The sequence below is a fragment of the Erigeron canadensis genome, chromosome 1 (genome assembly GCF_010389155.1).
Source record: "Erigeron canadensis isolate Cc75 chromosome 1, C_canadensis_v1, whole genome shotgun sequence".
In the NCBI taxonomy this organism is placed as follows: Eukaryota; Viridiplantae; Streptophyta; class Magnoliopsida; order Asterales; family Asteraceae; genus Erigeron; species Erigeron canadensis.
Genome location: NC_057761.1, coordinates 58,335,344 through 58,349,418, shown reverse-complemented (window position 1 = coordinate 58,349,418; position 14,075 = coordinate 58,335,344). Strand labels below are relative to the sequence as shown.

At 33.4% G+C, this 14,075-nt stretch overlaps 2 protein-coding genes across 2 annotated transcripts; one reads left to right on the top strand and one right to left on the bottom strand.

Annotated features, from left to right (window-relative positions):
• The first annotated feature begins 777 nt into the window (after nucleotides 1-777).
• Nucleotides 778-6,741, top strand: LOC122610016 (nucleolar complex protein 2 homolog). Its single transcript, XM_043782990.1, has 11 exons — nucleotides 778-926; nucleotides 1,027-1,205; nucleotides 1,693-1,755; nucleotides 2,055-2,597; nucleotides 3,167-3,469; nucleotides 3,904-4,233; nucleotides 4,616-4,822; nucleotides 4,903-4,989; nucleotides 5,454-5,548; nucleotides 5,635-5,781; nucleotides 6,111-6,741. Exons 1-11 carry the CDS (start codon nucleotides 908-910, stop codon nucleotides 6,400-6,402), a joined length of 2,265 nt encoding a protein of 754 aa, XP_043638925.1. The 5' UTR covers nucleotides 778-907; the 3' UTR covers nucleotides 6,403-6,741.
• Nucleotides 6,742-7,847: 1,106 nt separating this feature from the next.
• Nucleotides 7,848-10,545, bottom strand: LOC122609124 (zinc finger CCCH domain-containing protein 14-like). Its single transcript, XM_043782185.1, has 3 exons — nucleotides 10,354-10,545; nucleotides 9,832-9,892; nucleotides 7,848-8,849 (listed from the first exon to the last, which is right to left on the bottom strand). The coding sequence occupies exons 1-3, from the start codon at nucleotides 10,430-10,432 to the stop codon at nucleotides 8,069-8,071; spliced, it is 921 nt and encodes a 306-aa protein (XP_043638120.1). The 5' UTR covers nucleotides 10,433-10,545; the 3' UTR covers nucleotides 7,848-8,068.
• Nucleotides 10,546-14,075: the final 3,530 nt, after the last annotated feature.

Below are 14,075 nucleotides of genomic sequence, written 5' to 3'. Positions count from 1 at the left end.
GTCATTATTAATATAAAAATGATTAATAAAAGGAGGTAATATAATTATTTAACAGTTAAGGGTGAATTTTATAAATTTAGTTCATTAAGAGTATTACCGGTATTTCAGGTAAATATTTTAGGCATTTCAAATGAAGATTTTTAAAATTAAAATAATAAATTATATTAGTTTAAACCCAAAACAATTTTTATTTAAAATACTTTTCACTTTGTAAATCTTACAAATTAAATTCTTATAAGCTAACATTGCATTATTACTTTTTGTAAATTTTTATAAATTTTTACCGATTCATAATAGTATTACAAGAATTGAGAAATTACTAGAAGTTATTGTCATCGTTACCTTAACTAACATGCCCTAAATAATCGGTTCCTCAAGAACTGATCGGAAAAAAACCGGAATTAAAACCGAAAAAATCAGTTCTTGAGAAACTGATTTTGGTTCTTGAAGAACCGATCGGTTTGGAACGGATTCCACTTTCGGTCCCAAAAATCGGTTCTTTAATAGTTCGGTTTCGGTTTTTGGAAAAAGAAAACCAAGAAAAAAAAACTGGGCAAAGTTGACCAAACCGATTTTTGGCCATCTCTAGATTTTCCACAACTGATTATACCATTCGGTTGATACTTAAATTCAATCCATTATGTATTAGCCCATGTTATAAACTATCAATTATGAATAGCCCAAAAAGAAAAGCCCAGTACTTAAAAGCCCAAACACAAAATGTCCTAAATACTTCGCCTTATACCTCCAGCCAGTGCCATACTGCCATAGCCATAAACCCCCTCAAGTCCTCAACTCAACTGCCGTTTTTTTTTTCTCGATTCTTGCTTGCAGCAGCTCTGAATTAAATAATTATTTATATCATATATTAGCAGCGGCCGAAACAACCATAACTAAAGAAACAAACATGGGTTCAAAGATAAAAGGTTTCTGCTTTCTTTTAATTTTAACTATTTGTGTGTGTTTATTTATGCTACTAAAACAAGATTTTGTTACTATTTTTTCATTCTTATATTATTTTTTAAGATAAAAAACTGAAGACAAAGAAGAAGGGGTCTGCCATGAAAGATGCCCAAAAGGAAGAAGAAGAAGAATACATTACAACTCAAGAAGAAGAAGAAGAAGAAGAAGCACCTATTAGTATTGTTAAGTCCGTTGAAAATGTCAAAGGACATAAGAATCAGTTACAAAGACTTTCAGAAAAAGTAAGCATAATTCTTGCCCTACATTAATATCTATCATATACACCCTAGTTTAATCACTACTTTTTCATAAAGTTTGAATCTTTTTAACTTTTAAACAAACCCTTTTAAGGAATTTAGATAACTTCCCTCATACACCGTCGTGACCCAAATTCCGTGGAAGACGGCATTGGGAATTTAGGTAATCATGTCATGTATAAACGATCTTGGTATTAGGGTTTGGTTTTGATATATTTTGTTGCAGTTTTTGATCATTGTTTCATGTTTTTGATTTGCCACTTTAATGGGTGTAATTTGGCTGGGGGGTACAGTTGAAGTACTTATAATAGAGTGTGATATGTCATATATGGTTTTGTCAATCTGGCATAAACATGTTATGACTTTGGAAGGTTGGATTGGCGGGTTATGAAATGATTTAGGATCTTTTATTTTGAAAGTGTGTTATTGTTTTAGTGTTGATTAAATGCTTTTTTTTTGGTTTTGTTTCCAGGATCCAGAATTTTATGAATTCTTGAAAGAACATGACAAAGAGCTTCTTGACTTTGAGGACGAGGTGAGTGCAACTATGGAGATTTAATATGCTTCTTTCTCAATAAATGTGAATGATTTTTTTGGTGTTTGGATGTGCATTTTCTACCTGGATATTGTGACTTAAAGAGTGAAATCAAATCATTACTTAACAACCTGTGTTTGGATGTGCGTTTTCTAACTGGTTGTTGTGACTTGAAGTCTTGAAGAGTGAATTCAAACTCTCCTTCCCATACAATTTAGCTTTTTTATTTCTTTTGATGTTTATATAGTCTTTTCATTTACTTTATCATCTTAGTTGAAGTTTTATCTGAACCTGTGTAGGGAGACGATGAGACTGACATGGAGGATGAGGACACACAAGAAGGTGAAGATGAAAAGGCTCCGATGGATCACGTTGATGGTTTATCGAAAAAAGAAGATATAAAAACAATAACCAGTGAAATGGTGGATTCATGGTGCAAGGCGATTAAGGAAGAACGTAGAATAGGTGCAATTCGTAATATGATGAGAGCTTTTAGGAGTGCTTGCCATTGTGGTGATGATGATAATGAATCGAAGTTGACTTCCATGTCGTTTCCTGTCTTCAATAAGATATTGCTGTTTGTGTTAAGTGAAATGGATGGAATCCTTAGAACAATCTTGAAGCTCCCACCATCTGGAGGGAAAAAGGAGATGATTCTTGAATTAATGAATACACGAGCATGGAAAAATTACAACCATTTAGTAAAGTCATATCTTGGTAATGCTCTTCATGTTTTAAACCAAATGACTGACACAGATATGATAGCGTTCACATTACGTCGTCTGAAGTTCTCTTCTGTATTTCTTGCTGCTTTTCCTAGCCTGCTTAGGAAGTATATAAAGGTAAGCTTTGTGTTTTGTATGCCATTATTTTTATTTTAGTTTTACGGAAATATAAAGTTCATTTAATGTACCCTAGCTTGTGCCATAGGGGCACAAGTTAGCAAAACCCAACCAGCTAGCTATATGTAAAACACATCGAACAGGTTGAAGGTCTTCTAAAGTTTGTTCAAATGATTACAACCTTCTGAGTTTCCTTATTTAAAAGCTGGTTTAAGTTTAATTGTATTGCTCAGTAATCACATCTAATACATTAGTTATTGACAAAACTCGAAAAAGGAAGAATATAGTGTTCGGGGGCAACGTAACCTGTACTGGTCTATCTTGACTACCATTATCATTTTAAAGATGGGTTGATTGCGTATACAGTCATATTCAGTATAGGTTGGGTCAAATTCATGTATTAGGTGTTCAATATGGAAACATTCAATCCATTTGATCCGCATGAGATGAAGTGTTGTAGTATACCAACACGACCCATCCATTAGTAAATTGGTCAAAGTTAACATGTTTCCCTTCAATTTTCTTCCCATATGGCGTAACCAACCCCCCTTTTTGTGTTCCTTAATCAGGTTGTTCTTCATTTTTGGGGGACTGGGGGAGGTCCACTACCAATCGTCTCGTTGCTATTTTTAAGAGATATATGTGTACGGCTCGGTTCTGATTGTATAAATGATTGCTTCAAGGGAATATATAAAGCTTATGTCTTAAACTGCCATTTTGTGAATGCAACCAAACTTCAACACGTACAATTTCTTGGAAATTGTGTCAATGAGCTTTTCAGGTTGGACCTTCCATCGGCATATCTACAAGCATTTGGTTTCATACGCCACTTAGCAATGATTTTGCAAGATGCAAATACCACAAAAAGAAAGGTATTCAATCTCTTGCTATTTTAAAATCAGAGATGACAATTTTGACCCAATTACCTATAGAATGGTTAGATTTGGGTTATATGTTATATCTATCTTTACAAGTGGATTCGGGGAATAGAGTAGTTTAAAAGAAAACATGTGAAAATGGCCAAGACTCGAGTCACACAAAGTGTACTTTTAATGCATGTAAAAAAGCTATTGAAACATTATGATTTTTTTGTAATCTTACGTGATGCACTAATTATTTGTAAAAAAGCTAGAAGTTTTGTGCAAAATCTTTTTCTGGTTAACCTGACTTGCCCAATTTAACCAGTAACATGATTACTCCTTTTGACCTGTGATCCAACCCGCCCAATCTGTTCATATTGTGACCTAGAATTTAGCATCCTTAAAGTTTAAGTTTTTGGGATTCACTTTCTCATGATGTTGAACAGGAAATCTACAGAAAAGTTTATGAATGGAAGTATATGAACTGCCTTCAACTTTGGACTGGAGCCATTTGTGAATTTGGTTTGGAACCTGATTTTCAGCCCCTCACGTATCCACTGACTCAAATAATTTCTGGGGTCCTTCGTTTGGTCCCAACTGCTCGTTATCTTCCCCTTAGGTTACGCTGCATTAGAATGCTAAATCAAATTGCAGCTGCTACACATACTTTTATTCCAGTTGCAGTGCTTCTTTCAGACATGTTGGATATGAAAGAATTACATAAATCGCCAACAGGAGGTGTCGGGAAAGCCATTGATTTGTGCACTGTGTTAAGGGTAACTTTTTCGAGTTTTACATTATAGTGTGTCCCTATGAAGAGTGGCAAATGGACTGGTTGGGTAATGGGTCATAGTTGCTTCAAGTCAAAAAGTGTATGTTTTAGTTCGAGGCTGCTGACTTTCGTCTGCTAGGCCCTTTTTCTTTGTAGTTAATTTTAATCCTTAGCTTTGACATGCTTGGCCCTTTTTAAAATCTATCTATTATTCATTTGACCTACTGAGTGACATTTGACCCATTTGATTTTTTGTTAACCTTCTAGATTTTGTTTCCTATTGGATTAATGTTGACCCATTTGCTCTTTGGTTATAGGAACAAATGTGTTGAAATTGTTACCTCTAATGCTCTGTTAACTTTTTTAAATGGATGTGTAATTTTCAGGTTAGTAAGGCGACTATAAAGACACGATCGTTCCAGGAGGCATGTGTTTTCTCTGTTATTGAAGAGCTCGCTGAACATTTAGCTCAATGGAGCTACTCACCTGCCTTCTTTGAGCTTTCCTTTGTTCCTGCTGTTCGTTTGCGTAATTTTTGCAAATCTACAAAAGTTGAGAGATTTCGTCGTGAAATGAGGCAATTTATTCGTGAGGTGGGCACTACATACCATCGGGTATTTTTTTTATACACCAATGCAATAGTTGGTTAATTATTTGGCTGTTTAAATTGCAGATTGAGGCTAATACTGTGTTTACTAACAAAAAACGAATTTCAAGTACATATTCACCAAATGATCCTGCTGCATCGTCCTTTATGGAGGTTTGCATTCTCTTGTTTCCAACCATCTTTAAAATTTTGTTTAATATATATAATTTTATGAAGGGGGTGTTTGGGTTTTTCTTTAGGAACTGATTATCTGACTGTAACTGGATGTTGTAATAATCAGTTTTTTAAGTTTGAATTTACATGTCACTCTAGTAATTATGGGTCAAATAATCAATTTTTGAGGATCCAGTTCATACAACTATAACTGCTAACATAACTGATCATCTAGGGTATAAAAGTTATACAGTATAAAAAAAAAAAACAAAATGTGTTTACCATACCATGTAGGCTAACCTAATTTGAGACACTTCTAAACTTGTCACAAACCTGTTCTAGAACATATATGATCAAAACAGGAGTTATAACGTCTGCTGAATTAACAGAGACTATCCATTAAAGTTGCAGGCTTAGTAAACATATGTTAAGTCTCATAACGCATGGCATTTAACTTGAAACAGGATGAGAAAAAGAAGGGTGCTAGTCCTCTTTCTAAATATGTTGCAATATTGCGTCAAAAAGCACAAGAAAGAAACGAGTCGTTGGCTGGATCCAGGTTCGTAATTGATACCTTCATACTTCAAGTTTTATAAAATTGTTTCCATATAGGTGTTGCTAAAGTATGTGCATACCTATTTCCAGTGTAATAGTGGGTGAAAAAGCATCAATTTTTGGTAAGAAGAGGGCAAATCGTGATGATGATGACAACGATGATGATGAAGATGATGATCTGAATGTGGATGGTGCTGCAGTGTTTAGTTCTTCTTGGTTACCGAGTGGAGATCAGAAGTATGGTTTTTTCAAGCTCTTTATTATCTTTGGGTCTTTCTTCAGTTGTAGAGGTGTGAGTGTGTGACACAATGGTCAGGTCAAATGGGGATTTCTAACATGGGTCAGAACCTACATGTGAACACTTTGTTGTTGTTCTTAAACAAATTTGAAAATACTTTATTCTTTTTAAATATGATAACAAAAGCCATAGAATATTAATGTAAGGTAATTCAATAGAGATGCATTATAGGTGCACTTAGGATGACTTATGTTTGACCTGTTCCTTATTTGAGATTAAAACACAATCCAGATTGTATTGTTCTAACCTTATTGTTATTGGGTTATAGGGCAAAGAATCTTGAAGAGGATGAAAAGGATAAAAAGGAAAAGAAGAGACAAAAACAGAAGAGTAATGCTAAAAAGGCTGCCGGTGATGAAGATGTTGTGGAAGATTTCGTTCTTAGCTCAGATGAAGAAGAATCGAGTGATGAAGAAGTTCCGATTGAAACTGAAGATGTTAAAACGAAAGCTGTGCCTTCGAAACATGTAAGGCACAAACGGAACAGGACTGAGAAATCGTCAAAAGGTAAGGGAATTAATGCAAAGAATAAGTCGAAGAAAAGGAAGACGGCACATTAATAGTGACAGCATTTTTAATAGCATAATTTATTTATTGTTGTCTTTGCATTTGATACAATTTAGTTTTGTTTTTTTTTAATGTTTGTTTGGAGTTAAGATCTTGCAATTTTGAGCGCTGGAATGCATTGAATTAAATAGAAAAGTTGACTATAGAAGAGTCAAGAAACAATGTAGATGGTTATATGCTGTGTTAGACTAGGTCACCATTGTCTTAGCAAAGAACTCGTTACCTCGGTAGTCTAGGGATCAGTTTGGACTTTGCAATTTGCAAGTCGACTTTAGCCCTTCTCATTGCGAATCATTATACATCACCATGGTCAAACATATTTCATGCACAAAGCCAGCTTTTTTGGTGGTATTCATGGTTTCACACTAACACCTAGTTCTGTTTTTACAATTGAGAGACATGATGAACTAAGCTAACAAATTTTAAACGGCAAAAACTCCCCCAACCAATAATAAACGTAAACAAGCGATGATAAAAAAAAAATGAACGGCTAAATGTTAGAGTATTATGTTAGTAATTACTCCAAGAAAACTCCACTGATGAGATTCGAAGATTCGAACTTCATACCTACACCAAGAAGGGACAATGATAATTGAACCAACATTTTCATAGAGGTGACAAACTCTGACTTGATGCCGACCCAATATCAAATTAGATGGATTTAAATTGGGGCCGAAATTTTTACACTGTTGGCAGAGTATGGTTAGAGTGGAGCTTCCCAACGGTTTTCCTACCCCGACCGGCCGACCCGTTTAAAAATAGAGATTAAACGTGTATAGATAGCAGTATCCAATATTAAAAGCATTTAATGATTTGTTACATTCACTCTGATATATATTGATAATCTTTAAGAAACTAATAGTTGCTTATTCTTATGCCTTAATAATTTATCATGTGTTATTTCAGCTCTCCTTACATGTCAACCAACCCACTAATTACAAGGCCGAGTTATAATTCAAAACTCTAAATTGAATGGGTGGGGTTGAGTTTGAGAAAATAACTAAATAAGCCTGCAAACATGACAGCCCGAATAACACACCGACTTGTATAATGGACGAATGTTGGTATAACAACTTGAATCTTCTCAAAGTGGACAACTTAATTTAATCTTTTAGATGTTAATTTACAAAAAAAATAGAAACAAAAATTCTATGTTCTGCAGAGTTTCAGCTGCTCTCGTTGATTGTTTGATTATAGTATCGTTTTAATGGATTGAAAACATAAGTTGATACAGCTTTATTATTAAGTTGAATCAACAACTATTAGATTTAATCCCAATAGCTAAGATTTAAATATCAAATTTACATTTTAACCTAATGGCTAATGTTGATCTAAATTTACCTATAAAATTAGATCGTTTAGAGGATTCTAATCCCGTTTTAGTGTTTTTTTTTTGTTTTTACGATTATGGCATTACAAATTGTCAATGCACCACATGTTTTACGTCCTCAACCCATTACTGGAATACAAAACAAATACAACTACAATAAAAAAAGGCTAAATTAAATTAGAACAACTTTCTAATACTGACACGGAGAAAGAAAAACCTAGTTAACTCTTAGTAGCAAACGACTATCCATCCATCCTCAACATCTCATATTCCAAACATGTCAGGCACAAAGCAAACACAATATTCTAAGAGGTTCAAAGATCAATAATTCAAGCACCTGAACTGCGCAACTCTTCTGCACCATGAGCAAAATGGCACCTGTCACCGAACGTACAGTTGCCTTTCGTGAAATTTTCACATAGCTTGGTCTTGAAGTTCCCTGCAGGACCACCAGGCTTCCCAGAGCCCTTTTGTGGTGGAGGTGGTCCAGAAGATGCACTTAAGTTCACTATAAGCTCCCGAACCATCTGATATGCTTGCTTGACCTGGTCGAACGTACCCTCAAGCTCAATGTTCTTTAGGTTTGTGTCTGACTCATGGTCTCTTATATGAAGCTTAACTCCAGTTGTACGACAAATTTGCTTAGAGTGGATACCATTTTTACCAATGATTGGCCCAGCAAGTGCAGCATTGACGCCGATCTTGGATGTCGTTGAGGATCCAAACCCACCGGGAGCGGGCTGGTTGGCTTCTGAATTATAATCCATTCTAGGGGCACCACTAGCAAATCTGTTTCCAGGTGCAGGTCCCATAGCACGTGAATCTGGATGTTGAGATGGAACTGTAGGCTTTCCCAGTTCCCATTCTCCATGGGCGTAGTGACATTTGTCTCCAAATCGACATCCTTCAGCGGTGTTGTATTTGCTGCACAAGCGGCTTTTAACAGCAGGTGGAGATGAACCATCTGGATACGAAGGTGGTGGAACTACAGAGTTTCTGACGGTTGGAGGTAGTGCTGGGTTGCTACCAGTCATTTGAGAAATAGCTTTTATCCCTCCAGGAACATAATGCGAGAAATGACATCCCTCTCCAAATGGGCAACCAGAAGTGCTGCACATAACACCAACAAATGAGATTGAAAGGATTGTGTCAAAGTTAAGAAGGCAGCAAAACATTTTCTACCATTAAAAAATATTTTTGTGGAATCAAATACTTCGACACAAATATTTTTTTTTCCACAGATCTTCGAAACAATTAAAATACAACCATTTGAATATGTTTTCAGTAAAGCTGTTCTTAACCCTTGTGGATAAATTATGCTAAAAAATAACATATCATACTCGTGTGATATTTGCGCAATGTTTTTTGAAATGTTGGTTTAAACTTATATCAGTAAATACGCAGTTAAATATATATACTAGTAACTTGTTCAGCATCGTAAGAATCTCCAGAAAGACATCAAAAGAATGTTTTCTTTACTACTATTAATATCAGCGCAGTAGAGTACAAAAAAAAAGAAGAAAACTGAAGTATTGCATCTTTGCTAGCACAAGTGCCTGCAAAGATATACTTCGATTATATTAAATTCCTGAAAGGAAGAATGTCAATACAAAAAGCACCACAGTGTTTATAGAAAAAATGTAGGCATATCTACAATACTCGAATGTAACAAAACCTGCATGTGATGCATATTTTGCTTTATGTGTTCTATATACCGTGTAATTTTATTTATCAAACGGCAATGCCATAAGGGAAAAAAACCATATTCCCGTAAAATGACCATAACCGGTATGATTATGAAAGTTAAACGTTTGTATTCAAAACTCTTTCATAAAAGAACCATTACTATAGTAGTTCTGTTCTGTACCCCTTGTTATCAAGGTTGTCATCTTGATTATATGAAGAATATTACCTGTATCAAAATTTTCGATTCTCAAAGTCATTAGTCCATATAAATATATAATATATCTTTTAGCTCAAACTATCTTCTAATATGAACATATTCAATTTGCTTTCAAAAACATTACATTCAAAATATATATATAAATAACTAAATTTACGATATTGATTTTAGTCAAGATGGAATTTTAACCTGAAAAACTTTGTGCATGGCTTCGATTTGCTTCCTAAACCAGATTGAAACGAGTCCGTGTCTGTTACATCACATTAATTTATTTTATTTCAGTTAAAACTTTGAGTAATTACATTTACAAAAAAGCCTTCTCATCAATTCTCCCCATCTTACACATTATTTCTTCTAACCCTACCTTCTAAAGTTATACAATATATATATATACACACACACATGCACACGGCACACACATACATATTTGTGCACATAAAATATATGTATATGTGTGTGTGTTTCTAAATATAAATATAGACATATAGATATTGTATATACATATAAATAACAATATTATCGTATATACTCATGAGTCATGGCTAAATGGAGCGGCTGTATGAGAATTAAACAGACATTAAACACAAAAAATCTAAGGGGGAAAAAAGGAATCTAGAAGCATTAAAAACGAATTAAAATCCTAGATCTAGAATAAATATATATAAAATAATTTTAAAAAATAGAAAAAAAAGAGAGAGATAGAATGCTAACCTTGCTTGGATTTCTTAAAACCGGCGTTCCCGTTCATTCCGGCAGCCGGACGGCCACGTTTTCTGGCACTGAACTCCATGTTAAGAGGGTTAGGGTTTCGAGGATATTGCGGAAGAAAAAAACCCAAAAAACTGAAGGTGGGAGGATGAGGATAAAATTAAGATGTCAAGGTTTTATTATTTAGGGATATTTATGTATGTATTTTACGCCTTTTATAAAACTGGTCAAAGTCAATACATTTATGGATCTGAAATTGGAGGGCCATGCGGGTTTCATTATCAATCGAGTTGCGTTTATGGTCCTAGGCCCATATAAATTTCCCTTCATAATAATTTTCTCCACAAAATTTCATGATGAATATCTATTACAATTTTTAAAAAATATTACTATTTTACCTATTTATATTTTCTTTTTCAAACACAAATTTTTAAATCACGAGCGAATTATTTAAGTATCGTCGTGCCATTAGTAGTATACGTGACCGAATACCAACAAATCACTAGGAAATCCAATTTTTTCATAAAAAAAAACTCTCTCAAGTTTGAACTTGATACTTTATATTTATTAAGGTGGTGTTTGTTTATTGACTTAATAAAAAAAATCATAACTTAATCAAAAACACTAATCCAATAAGTCATCAAAAATGGTTGTTTTTCTAAACTTAATTTACAAAAAATTAATTGGATTGACTTAATCTATACAAACATTATTTATCCATTCAGTCTCTTAATCAATTCAGTTACATACGATTAAAAACACAAACAAGCCCTAAGACTTATTCCACCCACAAGATGCCACTTGAACTAATATCATTTCAATATTTAAATTTAATCTATCAGTTTTATTTTTATCTTTGAATATTATTTATATCTATACTTCTATATCTAATCTATAATCTATAATATATTATAAAAAAATTAGCCCTCAATCCCTCATGTTTAAAGTTACATGAGGGAAAATATTTAAAATACCATTAATGATTATATTACACTAGTAGTTCCTTATCTTTTAAAATATATTTATTAACACTTTACATCAATTACTTTTTGCATCATTTATCTACACAACTAGGCGTTGCCTTTACCGCCAACAGTTGTCCCCCACCATCACATCGTCGTCGCTACAAATACTGCCCCATAACACCGTGTTGGTACTAATGAATAACAAAGTAAGTAGTTCGCAAAAAATACCACCATCACCTCTGATTGGATACCCTAATTGAAATCTATTCTATTATGTTAATAAAAAAAGATTGTGATGACAGAGAATTTTAAAAAATTGTATTACCACACATCCTTTTAATTTAATTATGACATCATTATACTTTTTATTTGAAAATTCAAATGTCTTCTTTTTCTAAATATGTATCATTAATATAGATTTTTATTAAATGTCTATATTATGATCCCTGGTTTTCCCACAGGTCTTGGGTTCGACTCTTAGGAGTGACAAGTCTGTGAGTTTTTTCCCTGAATCACCTGTAACGGCTTATGGTCTACATCTCGTAGTCTAAAGTACGTGCAGGGCTTCACTATTATACGGTGAGTTGTTCACTGATGTCGAATTCCGACTAACTGTTCGAAAAAAAAAATGTCAATATTATTATATAAGATTTTAATCACCTTATTTTTTCATTATAATAGGCCAAAAACTCTAGGTTTTTTCTCTACTTCAGATAACGGAGTTTTTTGGTTTTACCAACCGAATGTATTTTTAACGTGTGTCGACAACTATACAATTTTTGTTTCCGTTAAGTTTCGTTTTTTACATAATAATTTATCATAATATTTCAACTTATTTAACGTTGTTATTATACATTTTAATATAACAACATATTTTAAAACTACCCAGGTATCATTCGGTTTATTTACAAAAAACGTCTATCAGTTAACCTGGGTTGAACCCGGGTTGATTAGCTATTCAAGTAAAATATTTCAATTGAAAAACCATTCATCGTTTTACAACTCCAATGAATGTTTTCATGATTACATGATTTTTTAAAATTACTCTTCAATAATAATTTTAATTTTTTTGAAAATATCCTAATTAGTTGGCCCTATTGTAAACAAACAATATTGTAATATAAATTTTTAAGATACATATATATATATATATATATATATATATATAAAGGATAGTAATATAAGGCTGTTAGGTACCTAAGTTTAGGTGTGGAACACACACATAACGTTTTTTTCAATCCATAAAATTCATGGGCTCAAACATTTATTCATTTATAAAAAATTTATATGTAAGAAGTTTCACACCTAATTAAAACATCATTGCACCACAAGACCAATCCCGACATCCGGTATAGCAGACTTGACTTGAAGACTTATGTTCCAAGGCAAGAAACATTAGACACTGAGTTTGCAAAAAGATATCTGCCATGAGAGCAGAATTTGGTTCTCATTAATTTCGTTAAATTAAACCATTCAAAAAAAAAAATTAGAGTTGTAAGTAGACCTGACAAAACTCAAAAGACACCTGGCAAGTGGTTTTTACTTATACTAGTTGACGATGATTCCTGTAAAGAACCAATGCTTGAGTTAAACTGCTGTATTAAACAAACTAAATTCATTGACATTTTGACAAAATGTACCTTTTGTGATGCCTTAATCATAATAGGCATATAAAAAAAAAACCTGGCAAATACAAAATGATGAGTTATGATGCTTCTAATAACTAATTGAAAAGAACATTAATACTAGAAATTGAGAAATAAATCATAATTTCATCTTCACTTTTTGTACTAATTAATAATTGTTTTTTTTATCTAACAAAGTCTAATCTATTAACAGCAAATATTTAATTAAAGTATCTCATGTTTAGGTTTGAAGCTAAGACCTTCTAGCTAGTCTTGTGAATGAAATTTGACAGTAAATTTATAAACGGTTAAGATTTATGTGAGTCATGTATCTGGGAGGAGCTTAAAAGAAAGGGCTTTCTGTTTTTTTCAGTCTTATTATGATAATACGGTAACACGCATTAGATTTTGCATAACTTAAAAAATAAAATTACCCAAGTTAACTAAAGCAAGTGTTATAATTAGCAAACACCTCCGTGATAAAATAGAATTTAATCTTCGTTAGAACCCTATATATAATAAATAGACAGATACTTAGGGTTGTTTCGATCAATGGAAGAGCTAATTATCCCCCCTGACATCCATGAGCAGATACTCGAAGGACTGGACGTGAAGACTCTGATCATATGCAAGTGCGTTTGCAAGTCCTGGCATTCTTTCATCTTGTTGGTTCTTGTAATGGTCTTGCATGTATCTCTAAAACCTAGCTCTAATGAAGTTCTGATAGCCAATCCGTCAACCAGAGAGGTAAAAACACTGAAAAGCCCCAAGTTTCCATGGGTTCTTTAACCAACAGAATTATGGTGGGGTTTTGGTTATGATTCATTAACCCTTTGTAGTAGGGCATATGGAAATTAGCAGCAGCCATCAGATATGCTTTCAAATGTTAACTTTGAAATCCAATGTTTGGATACATATTGGAAAAGTGAATAATTGTAAGCACAGACTTGATAGCATTAATTGGTACCTTGTGTACCGGAAAGCTTCACTGGTTTGTGGCTTATCATCTGGGTAACTCTTGGACGCTGTGGAATTCTTTCTTTTGATTTGTCCACCCAGAAGTTTAAAGAAATCCCCGAACCTCATGATTTTATGTATACTTCTGGCGACTACTATACAGATTAGGGGTTATCAA

Coding starts and splice junctions, on each gene's coding strand:
- LOC122610016 (XM_043782990.1), top strand. Junction 2,598..3,166: donor TGCTTAGGAAGTATATAAAG/GTAAGCTTTGTG, acceptor TTCCTTAATCAG/GTTGTTCTTCATTTTTGGGG. Junction 5,782..6,110: donor TTACCGAGTGGAGATCAGAA/GTATGGTTTTTT, acceptor ATTGGGTTATAG/GGCAAAGAATCTTGAAGAGG.
- LOC122609124 (XM_043782185.1), bottom strand. CDS start 10,432: ATGGAGTTCAGTGCCAGAAAACGTGGCCGTCCGGCTGCCGGAATGAAC. Junction 9,893..10,353: donor TTTTAAGAAATCCAAGCAAG/GTTAGCATTCTA, acceptor GTGATGTAACAG/ACACGGACTCGTTTCAATCT. Junction 8,850..9,831: donor CCATGCACAAAGTTTTTCAG/GTTAAAATTCCA, acceptor TGTTATGTGCAG/CACTTCTGGTTGCCCATTTG.